The sequence below is a fragment of the Equus przewalskii genome, chromosome 18, assembly GCF_037783145.1.
Source record: "Equus przewalskii isolate Varuska chromosome 18, EquPr2, whole genome shotgun sequence".
Classification (NCBI taxonomy): Eukaryota; Metazoa; Chordata; class Mammalia; order Perissodactyla; family Equidae; genus Equus; species Equus przewalskii.
The window spans coordinates 14,201,685-14,228,930 of record NC_091848.1 but is presented as its reverse complement, the minus strand read 5'-3'; the positions used below and the strand labels follow the sequence as shown (position 1 = coordinate 14,228,930).

At 42.0% G+C, this 27,246-nt stretch overlaps 1 protein-coding gene across 10 annotated transcripts in view; it reads right to left on the bottom strand.

Annotated features, from left to right (window-relative positions):
- FNDC3B (fibronectin type III domain containing 3B) overlaps positions 1-27,246 on the bottom strand; it is a 357,265-nt gene that overhangs the window by 38,218 nt on the left and 291,801 nt on the right. For all 10 annotated transcript variants that reach the window (XM_070583136.1, XM_070583131.1, XM_008512875.2 and 7 more), the window contains 2 exons: positions 16,463-16,675; positions 2,331-2,497 (listed from right to left, as the gene is read on the bottom strand). In XM_070583136.1, the coding sequence (XP_070439237.1) occupies positions 2,331-2,497; positions 16,463-16,675 (380 nt within the window). The remainder of the gene's footprint in view (positions 1-2,330; positions 2,498-16,462; positions 16,676-27,246) is intronic.

The following is a 27,246-nucleotide window of genomic DNA, read 5'->3' as shown; positions in this document are numbered from 1 at the left end:
ATGACAAACCTTGCTTTCAAGGAAATTAAGATCTAGTTGAGAGAAGGAGAGAGCAAGGTATGAGACACATACAAAAAGAAACATAATGTAAGGCAGATTAAATGAGGTACAAACAAGACGTTAGGGAGTTTCAAGGGGGGAAAGTCACGTGTGTGTGAGTCTAAGGAAGGTCTGAGGAGCAAGTGACATCTGAGATAAGTCCCAGAAAATGGGCAGCAGTGCAAGCCTTTAAAAATTTTAAGTTACCTTAAATTTATATTTTTTAGTTTATTTTACACCTACTGGACTCATCATTCTGGCTTAAAGCTAAATTATATTAGTCTGTAGTACAGCACTTAAAATGCAATAAGATTTTAAATTATTTTCTCAGTGCTTATGGTATATTTCTGCAGCTTAGCTCAGTATCTGACATTCTATTTTGTAACTAGAATGTGTACCTCCTCTCTCTGAACCCCCTTATTCTTTAATTTCTAATTACACGAAATTAATTCTTTAGAGGCGGTTGTTTCTATTTGCAAATCTGTACAACACTAATTCAGGAAAATCAAGATTTTCTTAAAAAAAAAAAAAGTTGGAATTAGTTGGTCCAAACTCCAAGCAACTTATGGAAAGACTAAATAAGCAATCTTACAAAACTAAACGGTCTTCCAGCTAAGACGACAATTTCCCAAGTCCACGAGTAAGAGGAAGGAGACCTGATCCCAGGCAGCGGGGAGAAACTGTCCTTCTGAAGCACATGGACATGAAATGCAAGCGCTATCAATTCAGGGGTTTATTTTCCACAAAAGGAATCTCCACCAAGTCACTTCAAGAGGCAAAGTCGGTGCCAGAAAGACCCTTGAAGTTTGTCAATTGGTAAATGGGGCAAACCTTCCTTGTCACAACAAACCCATAGGCCACAGTGTATTCAGGAATCTCCCGTCACAGCTGAAAGGCGAAGCTGTACCACAGGGCGGGGCACTCACTGCCCAGCGGACCCGGCGAGGCCTTCATGTCTACGTCCATTCATAGCACCTTCCTCGTCACATGAAGAAGCAACTGCCAGAATTTGTGGACTGCTGAGGGGCAGGGCAGCAGGGGGAGGTACTTCCCACACAGCACCCTGAAAGGAGCTGCGGGAACCCTTCACAGAATCCCTGACCCAGTCCTGAGGCCCCTTCCCCTCCCGTAATGGACGCTAGGCCCTAGTAGGAGCTGATAAGTCTCCTCCATGCAGAAGCAGTGAGTCAAATGGCCTTGCTCCTGGGGCTACACGCAGAGAAGACTTTTTTTTTTTTTTTTACAGCTTGTGCTCACCCGCCCAGCCACCCAAACAATGGAGCAAACTCTCCCTTTTGCCCATGTAGAATCCGTTCAGGTGGGCTGCTTGCTATCTGTCAGCCTCAGGGTCATTTTGGGCAGCAGCTGGATAAACCCCCAGTGCTGCCCAGCCCCCACCAAAGACAGGCAGCAGGGACCTTCACAAGAATCACACTATAAGGGAGGGAAGGGGTGCAGGCTCAGGAGCCCGTGAGGGGCTGGGCCTGGGCTCAATGCTGGGTGGGAAGGGCTGAGCCAGCCTCACTCTGTTGCTGTCTGCCCTGCCTTGCAAGTCAGCTGTGCGGAAGGCATAACTCTGAGGCTGGAGACAGGAGATGAAGGCTCAGCAGACCCGGTGGAGGGAGAGCCTGGGTAGAGCGGCTTTGGCTCACCCCCTGATCCCACGAAGTGGGCAGGGAATAAACTAGTCACTCACAAACCCCGAGACAAACACTCAGGGAGATGAGAACAGTCACTGCCGCAGCTTTCCGAAGGCATCTCTGCACAGTGAGAGCTGTGGGCGGGGGGAGGACGCTGCTGAGGTTGCCTCCATCAGTCTCTAACCTCTAGGCACCAACACCATCCAAAGGTGAATGCCAACCTCCGCTCCCGGCTGTTTCTGGGAAGGGAGATTCTCAAAGCTTCCGTGGTGAACGGTCGTAAGTGCTACAACACCAGGAATTCACCCGCATTTCTAACCCCAAGTCTGTCGCTCAGGTCTGTTTCTTTTCTTTGTCCATCTATCCCCTGTAGGGATGAGACAATCTCACTATTAAATTATTTGTAACAATTATTCATTCATACTTGAGAGAAGACGTTATCGGTAGGCCCTCTCCTGTAAAGCCTCTCATTCCCCTAAAAAATCCATTGCCCAACCTTCTGTTCCAGAAAGTTCTTTTAATTCTTTCTTGCCGAAATGAGAAATACTAGAAGAGTATATTTATTCAAGGTCAGATTTGAGCCTCTTACTCTGAGTCTCAACATTTCCTCCCTCTCAGGGGAGACCGTGCCAGGACACACTGTCTACAAACCTTTGATGGCTGGGGGGACACTCTTGGTTGTGCTGAAGGTGTAGGTTTCCGAGAAGGGTCCCTCCCCAGCCTCGCTCGCTGCCTGGATTCTGAAGGAGTAACACGTGAATTCTGTCAGTCTCTGGACCTTGTATGTGTGGCTGGGTCCTCTGTAGATGGAAATAAACCTAGAGGAGGGAGCAGAATCCATTAGCCACTTGACATCAGTCACGGTACAAACTAGTGGAGCAGATTAGGCCAGCGTGGTAAATGCTTTTCATACAGTCTGAAATAATAATCGCCCAGTTGCTATGTTATGGTTACGTTTAATGTCTAATATATGTTTATATAAAAGAAAAACACAAATTTAAGCATAGATAAAGCTTAGAATGAGAACCCTTTAATTACGGTATAGATTCTGGAAACATCAGTTGTTCACTCTTTTATTTACTAATAAAAAACAAATTTCAAATTTTTCATAACGGTAACATCTATCTAATCTGATACTCTTAACTTACCCTTCCTATTATGTACTAGGTAATAAAGTTAACTAGGCACCTGAGAAATACAATGTCCTCTTTACCTGAATTTTCAAATAAATGAGGTTTAGTAAGAAAATTCTTAATTTAACCTTTATCCTTCCAAGAGCTTGCAAAACCCCTTTCCCAAACTAATAAGAAAACATTTAGGATTATAGATATTTGAGAAAATATGTAAAAAGAAAAAAGTTACTTTGCTCAGAATCATCTATCAGGTTAATCAAATAACAGAAAAACAGTATATGTGGGCTGGACAGTTTAGACCTGAAGCTTCTGGATCCTTCTCCCATCTGAAGCAGGACTCTTTCATACTTCTCTGTTAATTAACATGTCCATGAGACAGAAGCACAGACAGCATGAAGGTAAAAAAGAAGGACTTACATTTCAAGTGTTTTCCCCCAGAGTCTTGAAAAATTAGTATTTTCTCACAACAAAACTAGATTACTTAGAATACAATATACAGTCATCATTTGTCTTTTGGTTATTTCCAAAAGTTTATCGTTAACTACCTGCCATAAGCTACCCAGGATCTTGAGTGGATTTGGGATCTGAATCCTGCTGGTCCAGAGACACTCTGAGAACCACTGCATGAGTTAATCCCACCACACTGCCTTGTTCCTATACAGGCCAATTGGCTCTCCCGGTTTCCAGTGCTTCGTCACAGCATCTGAGGACAATGCTCTGTCTTCAGATCCTGCTGGAATGTGGTCAATGACAGAATCGCAATTCAAAATGTCTGACTCTTGGGCCAATTTGGCCTAAGGGGTAAGCAGAATTTATGCGTTCATTTAGCAAACATTTCTTGAACATCTGCTGTGTGTTAGGCTCTGTGGATTCAAAGATGAACAGGACCTAATGCCTGTGGGTTAGTTGGTCCTGTGCACGGGCAGGGTTTTCAGGAGAGCAGCAGCTCTTCCACGTGCTAGAGAGCAGTCCCTCTGCGCGGAAGGACGGATAGATACGGAGATTAAACAACTTGCTTACAAAACCTGTCAGAGTCAATACTTATTTTAAAATATCCACGTGCTCATCAGCCTTTGCAGTGGAGTTCCTGAGCCCTGGTCATTTCACCTACTTAATGTTCCTTCTGCTTTGCTGTGTAAGGAAGCACCTTTGACTGAAGGCTGAACGTTCTTAATTTCAGGGAAAGCCAGAGTCCAGGCTGAAACCCACGAATACCATGGCAACCCATCGAGCGCTCCTGACGTATCAGCACCTTAATGAAGACACCCTTGCTAATGCTGGAGGCAAACAGCTATTTATTAACTCAGCCTCACCTGGGCTAGAATCTCTAACCGGAGTAATTGTCCTAAATTATATCACAAAATGGACGTTACAGTTTAAGAAGTAAAAGTGTCAGATCTTCATGACAAACCTGCAATAAAACTCAGCTTTTAATGGAGTTTGCAGAGGGCTACTAGCAAGAGCACCACTTCCCTGGGTGCCCTGCTCCAAGGAGAGTGTTTCCTTTTGAACATAAGTTCAATACACCTATGGAGGCAGTCGCACTTGCAGTCACAGAGACACTGACCGAAGCCAAGTCAGCCTCTAATTGTGTGTGTTGTCTAAACTGAGCAAATAGCACGTGTCAATTTCCAAATACATCAAAACCTGCTGTTTCTGGATGAGCTATCTTGTTCCTTTAACTTGTTTTGCTCTTTCACCACAACATCTTATTAATCTTTTGAAATCGCATTCCAATTTATAAAAAGCACTGTGGAAAGAGGTCATGGTAATAAAGAACTTTAAAATTTTGCTATTAGAGCATTTGTCTGCAATCTTGGGATAGTGCTACTTAGAAATACAGGAAAGGCTGCATTTGCTCCTAGAAAAAAGCTAGTGTGACTGGAGGTTCTGAAAGGGGCATCTGCTCAGAGGATTTCAGGTTAAAGTCTAAGCACCTTGCATTCAGGGACAGTGGCTTCATGCAGCTGCAGGAGGCCCGCCTGTGGCTGGGATTTCCCTTGGACAGGAAGTCAGGAACGGGCAGCCTGGTGCTCCCAGCAGACGAGCACTGAGAACAGGAGGGAAATGGGTAGTTCTTCCCCTTCCAGTCTCTTTTAGAATAAGCAGGTGTCTGACCAGGCCTTTGATTTAGCCAACTGTCTACTCTGCTTGCTGCTCTGATGAAAGCCATCCCTGCTTTGTCTGACCTCCTTCCCCTAACAAAAGGTACCGGGAGAAATCCTGGCGAGGAGGACGGTTCTCTCACTTTGTTCTCAAAATGTGTATGGGAATACCCAAAATATATTGTGGCCAATTCCTGTGTCACGTAATGAACCAGGTACAGAGCTGTCAGGAAACGGAGGGAGGAAGGTGACGGGCCCGACACAGGCTCTCTCCTGAGTGAAAGGAGATTGGGGTGGGGAGCAGAGACGTCAGGATTCCTAAGGGTTTTCGGAGAAACATTCCCAGACAGCCAAGCATCAACAGTGTCACTCCCACACCAAACGCCCATCTGGAGAAACAGATGCACTGTGTCCTCTTGGAGCTTGTGTCCTAAGGTGGACGCACAGGCCCAAGGTCAGAAGGACCTGAGCAATGAAGCAAGACAGTTGACCCCACTGCCTTCTGAGGGCTTTCCCCAAATCATCTCGCTCTGATGTGTGACCGAGAGCCAGAAGGAGCCATTACAGACAGAGGGCAAGTCTGCGTATTGTTTAAAAGTCCATACTTCTCTCACTTGAAAGGTCCCCCCTCTGCTTCTTAAGGAAATAAAAGAGGGAAGAGTGGAAAGAGAACTGTAAGAATAAGACTGCGGGGTGACAGATGAGAAAGACTCGGTATCCACACTTCTTATGGAAATCATATTTATCATAGTTATTTCTAATTTCATGTTATTTTACTCTCCTAACAAAGAAATTTTGAAACACATAAGTATACAGATTCTAGTCAAGCTCTACATATAAGTCAGCTTATCAATCAGAAAATCCTTCATAAAATTTCACCCGTCAATTTTAGGCTTCTGAAAATATCTTCCTATGATAACAGCCAGTTTGGCACTTTCAGTCTAATTTTAAGGGTTTCAAGGGTTTTAATTTTGAAAACTTTAATAAGCAGTAACATTGGTTGTATGTTTCTCTACGCCCATCTGGTACTTGACACGCTCTCAGTAAACACGGGTCCTGTGACCAGAACTGCACTGCAGACTGAGACGCCAGCAGCTTCTTCAGCCTCTTGCTGCCTCAGTTTTCTCCTTTGTGCAATAAAGATGATGACAGAAGCTACCTCAGAGCTGTTGTGAGGTTTAAATGGGTTAATAAAACAGAAGTGCTTAGAACAGTCATGACATGTGATAAGCACTCAATATGTGTTAAACAGTCGTGTGTCACTTAATACTGGGGATACGTTCTGAGAGATGCGTCGTTAGGTGCTTCTGTCATTGTGCAAACATCACAGAGTGTACTGAAGGAGAACAAAATCTGCCAACCCCCAAACATCTCATTAACATGAAGACTGTTTTAGGCTGCTGCTGCTGCTGATGACGATTTTTTTTGTGAGGAAGATTGGCCCTGAGCTAACATCTGTGCAGGTCTTCCTCTGTTTTATGTGGGACACTGCCACAGCGTGGCTTGATGAGCAGTGCTAGGTCCATGCCAGGGATCCAGACCTGTGAACCCTGGACCTCGTGCATACTCAACCACTACACCACCGGGCCAGCCCCAAGGCTGACTATTTTTAAGAAACAAAAGACTTAAAAGTTTTTTTTTTTGTTACCTCCCCCTTAACCACCTAAAAGAAATCAGATTAAGAAAAATCTGTTCCAGGAAGCAAGCTATCACCTTACCATAACACAAACTAGGTGGTAGACAGGAAGCAACCTCAAAAAGCCTGTTTGTTGGGCTCCCATCTGTGTTCTTCTGGTTCTGTGTGGGCAAACTCTTGTTTTCCAAACGTTTGCTCCTTTCCACCTCCCTGTGAATTGCCTTCCTTCTCTCTTAAGTCCCTGACTCTCCCCACCCCCAACATCTTCTGTCTTTAGCTAAGGATGGGATTTAAGGTGAAGGCTTTGGCCATTTTGGCGAGTTACTCAGTTTTCTTAAATTTCTCCCATGTATTCAAATTATTAAACTTTTGTTTTTCTTCTGTTAATCTGTCGCATGTCAATTTAAACCTTAGATCAGCCAGAAGAACCTAGAAGAGTAGAGGAAAATGTCTTCCTTCCCTCCAGTATTTACACAAACCTAGATGGTACAGCCTACCACACACCCAGGCTGTATGGTACTAATCTTCTGGGACCACTGTTGCATGTGTGGTCTGTCGTTATGTGGTGCATGACTGTAATCATTTTATAATGCTGAGAAGACAGGATTTTAAAAAAGAAACCCCAGTCTCCCTTCTGAGAGGCCATCTATACCACTGTTGGCTAACACTGAGGTTATTTTCTTTTCTCCTGGGTGGGAAGTCGGCTGTGAGGGAGCGAGGCTGCCCTGCAGACCGGGCCCTGGCGCCAGCCTGGGACACCAGCTGTGGGGCTGTCCGCCCTCTCACACTGGGACCCGTCAGTGAAGCGTGGGCGAGCAGACCTCCCCATACAGTGGGATTCACTTGATAGCTCGTGTACGAGCCCGAGCCCCTACAGAGCGGGCCTCAAATGAAAGCCGTTGACCCTGAATCTCCTTCCGTATATGCTGACAGTAACTTCTGTTTCAAACAATTAGGCCAACCCAAACCAAATAAACACACAAGCCAACACAAAAAGAACAGAATCTCTCTGTCACCCCAATCCTGTAATTATTTTCTATCATTCCAAGAGGCAGGAGAAGAAAGAATCTTCCTTCTCCTGAGCCTGGGATTTATGCCAGTTGCACAGTGGCCTCTCCAGGAGGCTCCGTAAGTCAACACCCTGTGGCTAGAGCCACTCAGGGAGAGATTAAAAATATTCATAAAATATTTGTTTTACAAAGACCAACTTAAATTTTTCTCTCTCCTAAATCTTTTTTTTTTTTTTTAAAAGACCAACTTCATTGTAAAATTCATTAATTGGTAAGTCAGAGGCCTTTGGTGACAGAATTAAATATGCTACTTGTCCTAAGACACGATGATTGAAGGCTCCACGTTTTAAATGCAACCCAGGATTCAGAGCTGAGAGCGCGGCTTTGCCAGAGAGGAGGGCAGCAGCCATGCACCCCACCCGTGTTCATGCACCCCACCCGTGTTCATGCACCACAGGCCCCGGCGCATGAGTCTCACTAGGGGCTGACAGCAGTCCTGCTGTCTCGAAGGCGCTGATCCAAACTACTTCGCGTGCATGGCCCTACGCCTGGGGGAAGGGAGAAGATCCTGGAATGGGAAGAAACCAGCTGGGAACGGGGAGGACCTAGAGCAGCTGACATGCCTACATAACCAGCAGGAGACGGTAAACAAAACTCTCACAGAGACCTCAATCCCTCGCTTTGTGGGGGTGAGTGTGGCCCCCGCAACAAAGACGCACCGTGTGGGGAGTCTGCTTTCCTGGGACGCTCCCCTGGTCTGTGGTGCCTGTAAAGCCTGGGTCACCCTTCCCTTCTCCCCCTCCCCGACACTGTTGGCGGGAAGAGGTGGACCCAGAAGACTGCACGCCAATCTCAGCTCTGCCCCCTACTGCCAGAGCACTTGCCCCTGCTAAGCGTCAGTTCCTCCCATCTGCAAAACGGGGACAGCATCCACTGCACAGCTTGTTTTACGAATCAAATGCAGAAACGGGGATAAAAAGCTTAGCACTGAGCCCAACACAGAGTACAAGTTCAATATATGGTATCAGTGGCTCTGGACTCTGTACCAGGACGGCCGCAGATCACCATTCGGGGATCCCAGTCAGGCTAAGGGAACCTGAGGACGACCGTGGCTCTCAACTCCCGCCACGCAGGCCTGTCTCCAGGTTACTGGGGCCGTGACTGGCTTATGTCCCAGCAGGAATAGGCCCATCTGAATCTCTGAAGTTCTGCTGCATCTGTTATGGCCTGTGCTGGACATACAGTTTTCCCCAAAATGAGTGGATTTGGTGACCAAGGAGTAAAAATGAAATGTTCACTCTTATTTTTATTACACAAATGCTCCTGTGCTACAAAACCACAATGAAATATATAACAGGTGGCATGTTTCCTGAAATGTAGCACATGCTCCTTAAAGTCACTGAGTAATTTTACTCTCAGTTCAGGCTGGGGCTTATGTAGCCACAGGGATCCCCTGTGATGTCATAGCTCCTTAGAGGTCACCCTGGAGCCCTGGGCCCACACTGCTGGTGCCTCTGAGGGGTCTTCTACTCCATCCTCAACCCCTGCTGCCCATGGCCACATACCTTTGGAGGGATCAGCCCCATGACCCAGGGCTCCTGTGAAAACCAAGAGGACAGGTGTGCAAACACCTGTGGGGTTCCACCCACTGGTGCAGGGGCTGAAGGTACAGTGGGTATTAACAATCTTCGCAGTCAGCAGACTTGAATTTGAGTTCAGGTTCAATAGCCTAGTGATCTTGGGTTCTATAGCCAGGAAAGCTGTTCCTTCCTCTGTAAAATGGGTGTAATGGCGACTGCCCCTCAGAGGGTTGTTATAAAAATCAAATGGGACAACAGCAGAGAGAACTCATTACAAAATGCCTAGCACTTGTGAATGCTTGATAGACATTAGCTGTTACTGTTAATACTATTAATGTTATTAATAACAAAGCACCAAGGTTCATGAATGATTTACGTCATTTCTCAAGAGTGGAGAAGCCTGGAAGATGTCCCCAGAATGGCATCCCTTTCACTCACATTCCCTCAGGCTTTCCTGAGTTGGATAGAAAGCTGTGCACGTGCGTACCACTCATCCGACCCTGGTGAACCCAGGCCAAGACCTGCTGCTGAAATCAGACCAAGATGGGAGCAGCTGGTCCTACAGAAGTGCTGTCCATTAATGCAAATTTGGCCATTTTTACTTAGGGAAAGGAAAAATAGGGAGAAATGCTCTCTTGTGCTAAAAATATTTACTTGGAAGGGAAAACACAAACAAGGTAGAAGGTTGGGTGGGTCACTGAAAGTTTACAGTCTAAATGAATCCTTTACGGCTCTGTCACAACCTGCTTTAGTTTTGACTATGACGTCTTCTTGAAACTAAACCCTTCAGTGGGTTTTAATGTTGGCCCACATCAGTGATTTTAAAAAATGTTCTATGTATCTGTGAATACAAAAGCATTCTGCTTATTCTGCTAGCCTCTCAGAGTACTCCATGGAGGTACATGGACGTACAAAGACCTTGAACACAATGAGGAGTCTGTTACCTTCACTACAAACTTGAATGAGTCAATAACTCTCCAGGCTGAGTCCAGATACCTCGGATAATAGTAATTGTCTTATTCACCTGGCAGGGATTTTTATGAGATCCAAATGAAAGGACCAAGTAAGTTCTACAATTCCGTATTGATTATAACCTAGGAAGGCAAAACAACAGACTCTTGACATTTTTAAGAATTCTAGGGGAAGGCTATACATATTCTTTGTTTTGGTGAGGAAGATTGGCCCTGAGCTAACATCTGTGCCAATCTTCTTCTATTTTGCATGTGGGTCACCACCACAGCATGGTTTTGATGAGCAGTGTGTGGGATCTGAACCCGTGAAGCCTGGGCTGCTGAAGCAGAGCGTGCAAACTTAACCACTACACCACTGGGCTGGCCCTGGAAGGCTATACTTTTAACCTCAGTATTAGGATTTAACATTATGAAAGATGACATTTTTGCACTAAAGTGCAACTGAAGGAAGAAATTCAGACATGTTTCATCTTTAAATGTTTATTTTAAATCATTTCAGAGGAAAATAATAACGTATAAAGAATTTAATTTTAAAATATGTTTTCTTAAAACAGTTTGTTTCAAAACAAACATCTAAGAATGCTCTGGATGGCTTATAAATAAGAGATACTGCTAAGCATTTTGTGTTTACTACCTTGTTGCTATCTTGTAGTCTCTAGGCCCACTACAGGCCAACAGCAGCCCATTAACATTAACACCTCAAAATGATCTAACCTGCTGACCTAAAATGACCTAATCCAGTAAAGGCTTCACATGGCATGTTTCAAAACATGTTTCACAATATCACAAATCAACAGCTATTAGTAAGCTCAGTACAGCTCTATTCCTTAACAATGACATGTCATTGCCTTTATTTTTTTCTTAATTTCTCTGGGCTCCATGGATTGTGTGTGTGTGTGTGTGTGAATTTCCTATGTTACTAACGTGATGTTTGGGCACGGAGGATGCTCAAAACAGGAAAGGACAGCATGTGCCCTCACTCCACACAAAACATTGAGTCCTGTCATGTCTATGCACAAGCAAATGGAAGCAGATGGCATCATGTGGGGGCACCTGAGGCAGGGAAGATACATTTGCTAAACGAGTTTTGATGTTGGTGAGAGTCCCTGTTTGCAGACTGAGCACAAAAACGCCAAGAGCAATTTCCAAAAGACCAATGAGGAAAGGAGTTAATTTCCTCCTCCTATGTCCTCAGCTGCATATGGACCCTTTGGTTTGTGAGCCATAGGCTGCAATACTTTTTGGTTATGTTCCTTTTTATGCTCCTTTTCTAAGAAATAAAATGTCACTATAGCTACTGATGAAACTCTTTATCCATATGCAACAATATGAATAACTGCATATTATTCAGTAATATGCCCCGAGCAATATAAGCAGGACTTTGTTCTATAAGTGGTATACATTGAGAAAATACACTCCTCCCATAGTGCTCATGCTTTTATTAGTTACCTAGTGTGTATTTTTTCTGGGTTCCTTTATGCAGATTATTTTCTGTCCCCAACAGCAAACAGGCAGTCATACTATACACATTACAAAGCTGCTCTGATTTTGCTGGGTGAAGGGAAAATGTCCTGGGCATAAGGGCAGAGTTAACAGAGAGCAAGTGGTAACTACCCACTCTATTGGAGCCCTCCCCCCATCCTCATTTTGCTGGAGCCTTGCTTTAAAATACACCGGCTGTCTGACTGAACCTGAACAACAGATTAACCAAAAGTGCATTCCTGGAACTTAAGTTCCTCTCGCCTCAGTGCTGTGTACAATTATTGGGAACATGGACCACAAGGGTCAGAATGAGAATCAACATCAACTCAAATTCTGTTAGGGTAGCATAACACTTCATTTCAGTAACACAGACAAATGCGTCTTCAGAATTATCAGTACAGAATTACAATCTTAAAATGTATGAGCTGATCTTGCTATTCTACTCCCTGCATTAGGTTAACAAAGCATTACAAAAATGTTTACTTTGGGTATCTATTTTTCTTGCATACACAGGAACCAAAGACATTTGGATCTTCTGTGCCAGATCTGCTAAGAATAATAGACTTAATCACGCTATGGCCAAACTAATAGAATTTTTGTTTTTCTGTTGAAATTAAATAAAATCTCTTGTGCCGTCTGTTCATTGTTTCACGTTAATTTATTTTCTCAGCAAGAAAGCTCCTATAGGTAAGTCACATACCTCATAAGACCTAGGCACATTGTAGCAATTCAAGAAAAACAATCACTGATTGAATGATCATAATCTAATTGCTAGAAATAAACTCAGTCCTACAAATACACAGCATTGCTTTGAGGCTGAGACATAAATATGTAGTCGCAGTTAGTGACCTTGGACTGGGAACCTTGTGGGTCAAAAGCTTGAACATATGGGAAACAAACGTCCTCTTCAAGGTGAAAAAACCTTTCAACATACCAAGTCCGGGTAATCCAGATGAATTCTAGGTCGATTTACCTTGAGGCAAGGATTTGGGCAAGATGCCCTTTTGGGATCCCCTCTATTTACAGGGAATAGCCCCAAACTTTAAAAAAGATGCAAGTGTAAAAGTACCAGAACAAAAGAGGCATTTCCTTGGAGAAAGAGCCAAGGCACGTTTCTGTCCTTTGGGGCTTGTATGCTTGGTTTCCAACCAATCCTGAGTCCTTATCACTAGTCTCCATCCTAAGGCTCTCTTGCAGGAGATTATACGATTGGAAACCTTTTAAGTCTCACCCAAGCTGTTACAACACTTCCCTGAGAAGCCTTCTCTGTTCATTGAATTTTAAGCCTACAAAGAAGCCATTCTACTATCCTCCTTCAACACTCTGTGCACGTGTCAATCTCTAAGCCTCCACATCAAGATTTGCTTGAGTGTATCTGTGTCTTGCACCCATCCCCCACCAGACTGGGGGCTCCTTACGGACAGGGATCCATCTTGGTCATCTCTGTCTATTCAATACTTAAGCACAGTTCCTTTCTTTGCATGTATAAAACTCCTGATAATCATAAGTTAAAATCAAGTCAATTTATCAGAAACAACCTATTTGTTCACCTGGATGGTAAGGGCTTCGGTAGAAATCCTATCATGACAGAAAATATTTCATTTTTTATTCAAGAACTAAATAATGTAGACAAAAGCTCTCAAAGCCTGGCACTTTGTAGGTGCTCAAGAAATAGAAGTTTACTTTACAAAGTTTGAAAATATATTTTTGGCCAAACATTATACTTAGAGATCTTTGGGCCATTTCAGATTTCTTGATTAAGAGTTACATAAATAAAATAATAAACCAGTACATCATAAACTCAAAACCTTAGGGCTTTTGGACATTAAATGGTCAGTCTTGTGGAACGTCAGTCTCTTTCTTATTATTTCCTTACTTGTCAAAAGCAGAAGCTAAAATATGAAGAGAGAGAGAGAGAACACGCCCTAATCATTTACAAGAGACATCTTTTTGTAAAGAGTTTAAGCTCATAAATGACCTACAAATGATTGTTGCTTTAAGGTGAAAAAGGTAGGAAAGAGCTCAGAGCCCATCTTCTAATTCAACCTGTATTTTATGGATGAGGAAAAAGTAAGACAAATAGTTTAGCAGCCAAAATTGACTTAACTCTTTACTCTGACAATTACCAACCATGCGGTTATTAATTTTCATTGTGCTTCTGTTGCAAAATACATTTTAAGACTCACATTACTTCCATAGCTGGTTAGGACAGCTCTACCACCCAGACACCGGCAGCTCTCCTTTCAAATGCCCACAGTCACTAGCTAGGAAAGTAAATTAAAACCACAATTCAATCTATCTCTTGTTCTTACCTTGGCCACAGCAGGACGTGCAATATTTCTGCCACATTCATAAAAAGAACTTATTAGCAGTTAATGAAAACAAAGCAAATGCTAAAGAATATGGGCGCTTTTCCCTAAAGCCACAACTAGAAACCACCCCAGCAACATGTTCGAGAAAAAGGGAGGTGCCGCTTTGGAAGAAGACATTGTTCCTTTCAACTGGACAGGCCAGGGCCAAGTCCTAAAGGATCTTAAAGGGACTAGAATTGACAAAGGCTACGCTAATAGCAAGTATTACGATGTATCCCACTCGAATGATTTCTCCCTGATCCTCAGGAGTCAAGACCTGAAGCCAAAAGCTTGGCTTCAAGGGGCCATTCACTGCAAGAGTTCAGTTTCAAGACACTAAGGAAGGTCACCTTCAAACTCAAATTAGGCCAAGTTTCATCCTATTAAATCCCAGGAAAATTATTCCACAAATAGAATGAGAATTTATTATGCTCTATATTCCCATCACTTTAATAATTTTCTGAGAGCACTGACAAATCTAATTTAAAAAAGATAAATTTGGACTCTAGCTCAGAAAATTAAGAAAAATACTGTTCCTAACGGTTAAGTTTTCTTAAATTGCCATTTAAATTTAGGCAAGTCATTTATTTGATTAACAAGGCCAGCTTCGGGCTTTTTTTTGGAGGAAAGAGCACGTACTGATTACCAGATTCTGCACTCTCTGCTGTCTGGCATATTTAAATGTCTCACAACAGCACACTCATTTGGACTAGTGCTCATGGAGCTTTTGTTCTGAGCACGCACTTGTACAGCTCTCTCTCTGAAGCACCTTAGGCGGCGGCCCCGCACAGGGCAGGGCTGCAGCAAGACGGGGTCGGCTGGTTGCTGTAGAGCCATCACTCCCCCCACAGTCCCGGAGGTGATGGTAGAGGCAGCTGCATGGGGAGTCAGGAGGCGCTGCCTCTGATCCCAGTTCTGCCACCAGCTTCAACAACATTTCTGGGCTTCACTTTTCTAAAACAGTACAACTAAAAGATATTGTCTAAGGGAAGTTCTCTCTACTGTCAACGGAAGCCAAATGCCCAGGAAAAAACATAAAGGCTTGTTCAGAAATGTCCCCAAATGCTAGTTCTATATATTTATCATGATTTCTGTGAGTTCATAAGTCCTGTTCTTGCCAGCCCTCTCCAGTTGAGGAGTTCCCTGCCAGTAAAATAATGAGTCCATGAAAACGCATCCAAGGGCACACAGCACAGTAGTGAAGATGCATTTAATCTCTAATGAACCTACTAAAAGAAGCCTTACTTCCTCTGTGCTTTCTACACCAGGACAAGTTTCCAATAGGACAACTGCTTTTTGTTCTTCGGAGGTCAACCTTTGCTAAGTCCTTCAAAGTCAAGTTCAAATGTCATCTGTTTCAAAAAGCCATTCCTGATTTTTGCAACCAGATGGTCTCTGCCTGCCTTCTCCAAACTCCCAGAGCACTTTTCTCCAATGGCACTAAGGTTCAATGCCTGTGGGTTGGTGTTATGCTCCTGGAGACAGGGCCTTGCTTTCTACTTGATCTTGGTCTCCACTGCAGGCCCACCTCAAGCAGTGCCTTCCACACAGCAGGACACCACTGCGCTGAAATGAACCAAAGCACTTGAGTCCAGGGCAGGAGGCGGAGACTGGACAGGGGTTTCTGTGCTAACCAAAACCAATTCCTCATGTAAATGAACAGGATACTACAATGCATAAAGGGGAAATGACAGAAACACTTCCACACTAACACTAGCTTTGTGCTTCAGCAGGTACGCCGTGGGGAAGGGGCAGTGTGTCGGCTCTGTCAGGCTATCTTGGTTTTATGGTGATCGCCCACCTCCTTCACTTGATTCTCTGATTTGGACTTTGGGTAGGTAACAGAACATTCTGTTATCATTAACTTTTGCTCTGCATCTGAATTATTTGTAAACACAGTGCAGCTGCCTATCTTCTGATCGGCCATTTTCAGAGGAAATGAAGTTAGGTTAAATAAATACTAGGTGAAAGCCTGGATTTGATTTCTGTGGCCAAGAGTGTTTCCTGGGCATGGAATCTTATAAAGAATTTTTTTAACCTATTTGCTCTGGTTAATTTGATATTGCATTGCTCATAGTTACAGAGTACATCCCCATCTGTACATCACCACAGCTATTTCAGATTGGTAAACATGTTTGTCCCAATGGTTACTGAATATTTAAAGAGGTAACATCTCCTCCTGGGTCGGACATCCCTCTGCACTCGTGACTATCATAACGCTATTACATAGCGAAGACTTGAATCTGACAATTTACTTTTGAGATAATTTCCCTCCATTATCATTGGCTTTATGAAAGAAAAAACAAACACATATATTATCACATGTAGGGAAACAGGATCTTTCGAATGTTACTTTAGAAATTCCAAATGGAGAATGGTATAAAAATGCAGGACCCAGAGACACAGGAAATCTTTGAACAAGAAGGAAGTGTTTCAGAGGACAAATCAACAAGGAGGATGTCATCCACAAGACAAAGCCATGGAATTTCCCCACACGCCCTCGTCCCCACCTCACCTCTTGTTTCTGTCCTCCAGCTGCAGCGTGTACACCATGTCATCAGCAGCGTGTGCTTTGGCGTTACTGTCTCCCCACTTCAGCTTCAGGCTCTGAGGCCCGGCCGCAGCACATTCGAGCCTAGGAGGCAACGGTGGTAACGGCCGGGTTTTCGCTTTAATGAACTGACTAAAGGGTCCAGCTCCAATTTCATTTATGGCCTGAATTCTGATCCTGGAAAAAGGAAAAATATACAAACATAGTAGGTTTAAACAGCAGCAATTCCTCATTGGAAATAAACATTGTGGAGTATTTCTTACGTTCCTCTAAAGCAGTATCATGGAATAAAGAAAAACAAGTTAAAGTAATTCAAGACAGAGAACTGGGGAGCTCGGGGGTGAGATTACACTCTCCATTCCAAAAAAAAAGCCAAAGAAAGCACATTAGCAAGATATCCCTTGGTTCCTTAACTTAAAAAAAAAAAAAAAAAAAGAAAAAAAGGTCTGTGGTCTGAGGGAAGACATCCTGAAGATGTGTTTTTATATTTTGTTCTAGCCATCCTTTAGCTGCCTCAGAGTCAGTTTTGGAAGTAAGTGAGCTATAAAGAATCAATGAAATAGGAGAATCAATGAGTGTCCTTTAGAGTTCAAAAATAAAGGACAACAACTAACTCTTCAACAGGGCCTTGCTCTCCCTTTCACCAGCCTCACCCAGCACTCTCTGCTGGTCCTTAACCAGAGCTAAGCTGCAGACACTGCTGGTGACAGGGTGTCATTCAGATGTGCAGAAATCCCAACTGGATGCTTACTATGTTCAGTGTTATAGACAATAAAAATATATTAATACCACCCTTAAAGTCTAGGAATTTAAAATCAGAGCTAAAATGTATATATAAAATAATATCCTATTATTCGCATTCTTTTTGTTCCTCTACCTCCTTACTAATTGATGGAAACAGTTCTCCAAGGTCCTTATACAACACCTTGATGGCACTGCTCCATCCTCGTCCTCGACAGCCCTTCCCGCAGCGACTGCATACTCTTGCAGCTTGGCTCCTCCTGGCGGTTGGTGGCCTGCACACCCCTGCAGAGGCCTTCTTCCTCTGCTTCCAGGACCAAAGGTCTCTCCCCACCCGGCTCTTCCTGACTTCCTCTGTACGCTATGGGCATTTCCTACAATTCTGTTTTTTCAGTAACCTCACACGTGTCCACAGCTTCATGCACCTGAAGACCACTCCCAGGTCTGCATCTCCTCCAGCCTCTTCACGCCCTTTACGAGGCTTCCAGCAGAAACCTCCAGCCAGACCCCTTGCCAGCTACACAGGCCTCTTACTGAGTTCCCTGAGCAGGGTGGTGTCACCAGTTCTAAAAGTTTCAACATTTAACTTGATCTGAGTTCAAAACACTGTGTTTTAAAACCATAAAAATAAAAACAATAGCCAAAGAGATCAATTTTGAGGAAACAGATCGGTTAAAATATTCTTATAATTTAGTTTTATGTACTTCTCATTTTTAGCAATTATTGCTTATACTTATATAGAAAATAGCATTTAGGTATTACGATACCTAAATTCATCAAGTGACCACAGTTTGCATTAATTCTTCAAACAAAGATTACATAATTCAGCAAGTCAAGCGAATACTATGCTTGTAGCTTGTTAAGAAAAGAAGAAAACAAGCAGGTTAATTCCAGGAGAGATGGAGAGAGCAGACTCCACTGAACGCAGCTCTGAAACCTGGAAGAAGGAACGCAGCAGCTATTTCAGAACTCCGAAGAGAAAACAGCAGCAGGAGGATTGGGGCAAGTTCAGAATTCGAACCATCACCAGACCAGCAGTGAGTTTACCAGTTTTTCCCTCCATTATCCCCCAGACTGGACTCAACGCAGCCTGAAATCCAGGAGCGGACACCTGCATGGACAGAGAGCTCTAGGAGAAGCCCGGCTCCGAGAGAGAAAGGGCTCCCTGAATGCTCAGGGTGAACCGGGAAAATCCCCCATTCCTCTTTTTTCCTTCCTTTTTTTGCATTCTCTCATTCCCCAGCCCTTAGCCAATCCCATCATATTAATAGTCTAAAGAAGAAAAACCACACGATCGTATCAATTGATGTAAAAAAAAAAAGCATCTGATGAAATTCAAAATCTATTTGTAATAAAAATTCCCAGCAAACTTGGGATAGAAGGGAACTTTCTCAACCTGAAAAGGGTATCTATAGAAATACCTACAGCAAACATTATACTTAATGGTGCAAGATTAAATGCTTTCTCTTTAAGATTGGGAACAAAAAAACAATGTCTACTCTCATCATTCCTATTCAACATTATGTACTAGAGTACAAGCCAGTGGATTAAAAAAAAGCAGTGGTCGAAAAGAAAGAAAATCGAAACTACAAAACACTTCTGAAAATATCAAAGAAGACCTAAATAGAAAAAGACATACAGTATTCATGAATTGGAAGATTTTACACAGAAAAAATGTCAATTCTCCCCAAATGGATCTATAGATATAAGGCAATTCCAAGAAAACTGCGGCAGGATTCTTCGTAGATATAGATAAGTTGATTCTAAAAGTTATGAGGAAAGGCAAAGGCACTGAAATTGCTAATGTAAATTTGAGAAATAAGAGAAAAGTTGCAAGCATCACACTATCTGATTTGTGACTTACTCTAAAGCTACGGTAATCAGGACAGCATGGTATTGGTAAAGAGACAGACACATAGCTCAACACAACAGAGACTCCAGAAATACGTCCACACAAACACTGCCCACTGATATCTGACAAAGGTGTAAAAGTCCATCAATGGAGAAAGAATAGCTTTTTTAAACAAACAGTGTTGGAAAAACTGGACATCAAGAGGGAAAAAACCAATCTAAATCTCATATCTTATAAGAAAAACTTAGCTCAGAATGGATCATAGATCTAAATGTAAAATACAAAACTTTTCAGGAGAAAATATTTGCTACCTAGAAGTAGGTAAATAGTTTTTAGATATGTGAAAAGTGTGATCCACAAAAGAAAAAAGGAAAAATTGGACTTGATCAAAATTAAAAACTTTTGCGCTGTTAAGAGAGTGAAGACAAGCTACAGACTGGGGAAAAGTATGTGCAAGTTACACATCTGATAAAGAAACTGTCTCCAGAGTGTACAAAGACCTCTCAAAACTCAACAGTGAGAAAACAAACCACCCAACAAAACATGGGCAAAAGACTGAACAGACATTCCACCAAAGAGGAATTATTACACACGGTAAATAAGCTCACAAAAACATGTTCAACATCGTTAGCCATTAAGAAAATGCAAATTAAAACTATAATGAGATATCCCTCTACCCCTATTAAAATGGCTAAAAAAAATAATACTTAATACCATGCTGGCAAAGATAAGGAGCAACTGAAACGCTCAGATTTTGCTGGTGAGAATGCAAAATGGTATAGGCACATTGACAAACCGTTTTCTTATAAAGTTTCCTATAACGTTTAACATACACATATCATATGAACCAGCAATGCCATTCTTTGTCATTAGAGAAATTAAAATTTATGCTCACACAAAAATTTACAGCAGCTCTATTCACAATTACCCCAAACTGGATGATATCTGCCTCGTAGTCTGGAATGTAGGAAACACTTACCTCTGATGAAGGACAGCAAAAATTCCATTACCAGGACCCTACTTTCCCCAGCTTCTATTATACTAGCAGCAACACCAGGTCTCCTGTAGATAACGTAACGTAGGTTTCCCAGTATAACATGGAAAGACTACAATCAACTCTTCCTTGCCTCCCAAAATGAGTCTTATAAAATAGCTTTATAGTATTCATAGGAGTTTTTTTCTATGATTGGAAAGGAAGAATTTTTTTTGAGGAAGATTAGCTCTGAGCTAACTACTGCCAATCCTCTTTGCTGAGGAAGACTGGCCCTGAGCTAACATTCATGCCCATCTTCCTCTACTTTATATGTGGGACGCCTGCCACAGCATGGCTTTGTCCAAGCGGTGCCATGTCTGCACCCGGGATCCGAACCGGCGAACCCCAGGCAGCTGAGAAGCAGAACGTGCGCACTTAACCACTGCGCCACCGGGCCGGCCCTGAAAGGAAGAATTTTTTCTGCAAGTGGAGAGGAAAAAAATATTTTTAAAAAGGTGGTCAACGTGGTCGTAGAACTTATTACCCTCTTTCCCTTCTTAGGAAAAGGGAACTACATTTCAGTCTTTCTTCAATGGTATAACAAATTTCTTCACCTACAAGGTTTTTTATGTTCCAGTGCTAGTGTCCAAACTGCCAGTCCTTCCCTGCTTATCCTAGGCACAAGCACTCCTGGAGCACAGAGCCTGAGCTGCTGTCTTCCACTTGCTTGCCCATACTCCTCTAGAGCCAGGCTCACCTGTGTTCCAGGTGATGCTACTGCTTTGCTCCATGCAGCGCAAACAGCCCTTCGCTACTTTAACAAACAAAAGGAAGTGAGGAAACGTGTTTCTTAAGACTGTCTGGCTCAAGAAAGAAAATGCTAAGAGATCTGAATCATTTATAAGAATTAATAGTTTATAAAATACAACTATTGAGATGCAAAAATAAATGCAGATTTAATATTTGATTTCTTTTGTAAATTCACTTCTTTCTCCAAAGCCTCCACGGTATGTTGATAGGTATTGGGTTCCCTGACTCTTTACTGAGGAGTATTTGTTAGGCATACAACGTTAGCCTTAGATACACACAGACACACACAACAACAAAAGAATACTGTGGTGGCGTTTTAACTCTCTTTAGCAGTGTAGCCTCTGGGAACCCCGCTCATCACTCTGGCGACCTTGGGGAAACTATCTAACACCTTGAGGTAACAGTTTCCTTATGTATCAAATGGGGACAGTAATATCTTTGCTGTACTGACAAATAGTATTACTTAGTTAAGACAAGGCGTTTGGAAAGCACTTTGTGTTTTTTTAATATTTTATACTCCACCACACAGGCAGAAAAGGATTCAGGGTGGCTGTGAGCACTTTGGTGAACTGTAAAGTACTAATTTACGGAGTTACTACTCTTATGACTTCTTCTGAGATCTTCACTCCTCTCTAACAGTGAAGAAATGTGCTGAGCATCCTCGAGGAGCGGCTCTGCGCCAGGCACACAGACACGTCTTTATCTGAGCTGCATTACTGCCACCACCGCACTTGAAAGAGTAATTTGCTGATACCATCTATGCTTGTCCTTCCTCTAAATTATGGCCAAGGATGCAGCAACAGGTAAAAGGACTGGCTTTGTGTGTGTGTGTGTGTGTGTGTGTGAGGAAGATTGGCCCTGAGCTAACATCCATTGCCAATCTTCCTCTATTTTGTCTGTGGGATGCTGCCACAGCATGGCCTGATGAGCAGGGTGTACATCCGCACCCAGGATCCGAATCTGAGAAGCCTGGGCTGCCAAAGTGGAGCACGCGAACTAACCACCATGCCACCAGGCCAGCTCCATGGATTGGCTTCTTGTTAAACCACCATGAGAAGGTGAGGATGAGAGAGAGAGCTCAGGAAAAGGTGAAGATGACAGTAGCCACCAGCACAACAAACAACGTTGAGAACTTGCTCTGTCAAGGGACTGCAGGATGGAGTGAGAACCGGGATTCTCTCCTGCTTTTAGAGATGAGGGAACTACAGTTAACTCAAGATAAATGACTCAACCTCAATGACACGGCGGCTACTAGGAGCTGAAGCCTAGGTTTTAAATGTACAGTATTATCTCTACTTTCTATCCCGACCCCACAAGGTAGGAATTCCTTTGTCTATTTTACAAGTGAAGGAGGTGCAGCTCCAAGAGGTTTAGTCATTTGTACTGATCTATACGGTGGATGCAGGTCAGATCCGGGAGTGAGCCTGTCCTTTTAGGCTCAAAGTCTGTGCATTCTGGCACCCAGACTCTCCTAGCATAACTTGGACCAAACATGGCTACTGATCCAACAAAAAGATAATTTCAATTTAAACAACACTTTCAGTTCAACAACTGCCTTTTGCCAATGAAACAGACTTTTAGAACAGTCAACAAATTTATTTTCACATTATTTAAACAAATTTTGGCCCTGAAATCTACTACCTAGATTTAAAAACACTTCAACTTTTCCTACATTTTTACAAAAACACATTTTGTATCAGTAAAAATGCATGGAAAACATTTTTCTGTGTAGCCGGGACACTGAACTAACAACTATTATTAGTTCAAATGACACGGTAATTCTCAAAATTGAAATAGAACTGATAAAATGAAATGAGGCCACGTCTCCTTGCATTCTGGTAAAAATATTAAGAACTCTGAGCCTAGGAGGCTCAAAAAGCTGAACGAGGACTAAAGTAGTTAATGTCTGTTTTGTTCTGGGGTGAAAAATGCAGTGTGTGAAAATAATTTCCTAATTCCAGTGAGCACTCACACGGGATGAATTAGCAAAAAAAACAAATACCAACCTGAGGAACAATTCTACGAATTTACCTCAGAACAAACTGACTTTCAAGTTTTACTAAATTAAAGTCCATCCCAAACCCAAACTTGAGAAGTTTTCTCTTTAGCTCAAGAACATGTTGAACACGTTCATCTTGAAATTTAGAAAGGATCTGCATGCTTTCTTTTAAATGTGCATTGTACAGTTATGTGCTGCATAATGATGTTTCTGTCAACGACGGACCGCACATACAACCGTGGTCCCATAAGATTAGTACTATAGAGCCTCAGTGTGTAGTAGGCTATACCACCTGTTGATATTTCTTGACGTATGCATGGCAGAATTTCAGAGAAACTCACCAGAAACCACCTGGAATCTACACTGAACTGGCATTCGGTACCAATAAGGGCCCACTGAGTGCCCCCACCACCCCGAATCACTGCATTCTTCAGGTAACCCTGGTGAGTTCTCCCAAAACCTGGACTTCCTTATTTTAAGTTAATGGTCCAGGTCTTATATGAGCTGTTTCAAACCTCAAGACTAGGTGCCTTAAGGAAGTACCAATACATTTCCTAGGTAAGAGGAACCTAGGTGGGGGAATTCCTAGGAAAGAGGAACCTAGGAGGAATTTCCTAGGCAAGGGAAGCCTAGGGGGAACTTTGGAGTGAATGGGGCAAGCTGACCTTTTTAACTTGGCTTTAAATTGTAAAGAATTGTGTTTATAAAGTCTGAACAAACTGCTTGATAGAGAAATGAGGGACTGAATGTGTTCAGCTCTGAAGAAAAGGGACATTGCTCCTTCCAGCCGAAAGGCGATCTCAGGTGACTGAGGACCTCAACAGGAGTGTTGGAGGATCGAATGCCGCATGACGTGTAGTGGTCCCATTGGGAACTCCACTATCATTCATGTTAATTAATTAAAGACTCGTCCAGGGAAGCACATGTGAGGGTTGGTCACCCATGCTCTGAGCCCACATAGCAGTTTTAGGCTGCTGGCGGGAGAAACCGAGGCACATAAGAGAGTGTTTATGACTTTTTAGGGAGTAACACTCACAAGCACCATGCTTCTGAACCACTACACTGTCCTTAGGAATTGTTCAGACTTTACAGCAAAACAAAACTAAAAGAAAAGTGGGAAACTGAGCTTCTAAAAAGCCCAACCAGTTCCTGAACAGGTAGCCTCCCCTCCAAACTCTGGTTGGCTTTATGCTGTGACTTGCAAGAGCTTACCAAAAGTGGAATATTCCCATCCCAGATTCCTAAGACTGAAAGAAAGAAAGAAAGAAAAAAAAAGTGGGAAAAGAAGTTTTTGCAGATGCAGTCTGCTATGAAAACACCCTTGCCCGAAAATCTTTGTTGTAACTGTCTGTTGTTTACGTGTGTGTGTCTGTATATGTATGTTATAAATATGTGGTATTTTACCTCCAGATGGTATAATTTCTAAAGAGCTCAATTCAATTGACTTAAAGTAAGTGCTTACAAAATTTTTTTCTACATGCAACTAACCCAAATGTCTTTCAAGTTGACATGATATGAAATAATCTTTGGTAAGTAAAAGCTTGTTTAACTGTGTTGGTTTGATTAAAATAGGCATGTCATCAGAGTTATCAGCACTGGATGTGATGCAGACATGCAGCCTATATTGGTCAAATAACCTGATGTCATCTCTATTACAAAACTGGTTAACAAAAAATAATAACTTAAAATGATGGCTAATTTTGTCTAATGTCTCATGAAGTCTTGTAGGCAATCTAAATAATTACTGGGAACAAGTAACTAAATAGATGTGAAAAAGATGAGTGTGGGTGAACTTTTAACAATAATTGTGTGTTATGGTGTATGAACTTAAAATAGCTTCCGAAAGCTCTTTGGTAACTTGAAACTTTAAAGTTTTGCTAAGTTATTTTAATTGATAAAAATTCATTAAATATCTAGATAATCTCTAAATAAGATAAAATATTAGACAATTATTAAATATAAGTTTATGTACTCTTGGCTTATTACAGAAAAACTAAAAAGTGTGTGGGTCTATTAGTCAACATGTTTTGTGTTTTATTAAAAGATTGTACTATGAAGTAATATGTTTTCAGAAATTATTAAAGGTATTCATTCATAAATTTGCCAAGCCACAGAATGCTAACGTAAAAGACAGTTCATAGTTGTTTACTTCTTAGTTTTCACTAACAGTTAAGGTTCCCAAGGGTTGAAAAATTCTAATATATGTGACTAAAGCTACTAAAAATTAAGGAAAATATATTTGCATTCAAGGAAATATGCATGTTTTCACTAAAGCAGCTATAAAGAATGGAAATATTTTTGTTCGTTTTGTTAAGAAAGATAAATTTGTCCCAAGGTATGGGGGGGGGGGGGTGAGAGAAATTCCTGGGACAAATTCTGAATTGAATGCAAAAAGAAAGTGACAGAAGGTTGATGGAAGTAAAACCTTGAGGAGTTTTGTACATGGTCAAGTTGGCTAAGATTGAAATGAATCTAATTAAGTAAATGACTTAATATAAAAAGTAGGCTGGTACAACAATTAGAATTTGGCTTTCCTTCTTAAAAGGGATAATTTTCTTAATCTCTCAGTCTGCTCTTGATAAAGTGGTTATAAAAGGTTTTTATCTTTGAGTAAGTCTACCTAAAAGACAGAGGGATCTATGTTTTGTTAAAATAATTTCCTATGTTCAAAAAGACTGAGGTCTCTATTAAGCTTTTTAGACTGTTTGCCCTTGACTCTTTCTGCTGTCACTTTGGTTAAATGGGTAACTAAGCATTGTTTCACAGCGACCCTTGTTTCATGGTGACAAGATCAGCAACCTCTTGATCTTGTTTGAACAAGTGTTTTAAAATCTTCTGATATTTTTGACAAGCTCCCCATAACTCATATTCTAAATGAAGTCTTTCTTTTGATTTTCTTGAGAATTTTCAGAGCACCCCTGGGACTTCCAAAAGAAATTGTTCTCTCTTCCTATAAAGGGAGGGACATGGATTAGGCTTGTTTCGTATGTAAATTGCATGGGAAGCACTGTCAAGTAAATGATAATAAACCTTCTTAGGTTATACTGTGTAGGTAAATATTACTCACTATTTTACCCCTGCTACCTTGCTTCCAACATCAGAAGAGGAAAAGACCACAGCTGCATTCTATTATTTAATTGGTTTACAGATGGGTCTTACTTAAATGATAAGCAAGGATGTTATCAAGCTGGATATGCTGTCCAGCCTCAAGAATACCTGCTACTTTCTGTTAACTCTGCTCACCCAGGAAAAGATTTCCTTCTACAGGCTCAAGAAAATTGCCATGGAAGAAGAGAAACAAAGGTGGCAATAAAAGGGGGAAAACAATACTTTTGGAAACTTTTTCCCACAGTGGCTCATAAAGCCTATACTCATTGTGCTATATGCTGAAAGTATAATCTAGGGAAACTATTTCATGAATCATAAGGTCACTTTCCCCTTCTTAAGGGACCCTTTAAGGTATGGCAATTTGACTTTGTCCAAAAGCCACCATCTCAAGGATATAAACATATCTTGTAATGATCTGTATGATCTCACATTGGATTGAGGCCTTTAAATTTAAAACAGCAGCGGCTTTAGGTAAATTCTTATTGAAAAGGATAATTCCTGTTTGAGGAATTCCTACTGAGTTACACAGTGATGGAGGAACTCGTTTCACCAAACAAATAATTAAATCTATTTGTAACATTTGGCCAATAATGCAGCATTTCCACTGCACCTACCATTCCTGATCCTCAGGACTGGTGGAAAGAACTAATGGCACAATCAAACCTCAACTGGCAAAGCTTTCAGAAGCATTTAGTCTCTCTCATGACCAAAAGCTCTTCTGCTGGTGCTCCCTAATCTTAGATCTACACCCTTTGGTAAACGTTGGCTGTCCTTCCAAGACAATAGCTGGACGGCCTATGCAATTAGACAAAGAAATGTATGGACCAAATTTGCTTAAAGGAAATATCTTATTGTCAAGGTCTCATTGAGACACTAAAAAAAAAAAAAAGAGAGGTTGCTGGCTGATTCTTTTCACAGGACTATAACCTGGAGAATTTATTTATCAGGAGAGGCATCAAATAAAAGACTCTGCAGCCTTCTTGGAAAGTAACATACCAGGATGAGAAGATGGTGGCATCTGTTGTAGACAGCTGTCTGAAGACTCTGGACCAGGCCTGTATTCCCAACCTTATATACCCTCATTTAAACCTTTGCTATGCTTAAACTGTATACCTATTTTATAAGTGTTCCATTTAAGGTTTCAAAATACTATCACACTTAAAGAAAGTGATTGATTTGGAACAGACTGGTCTTGGAAGCTAGGCATTTATTGGGTGGCTCCTAATGGAACTTCAGTGGTTATATGAAACAAATCTCTAGCCTTG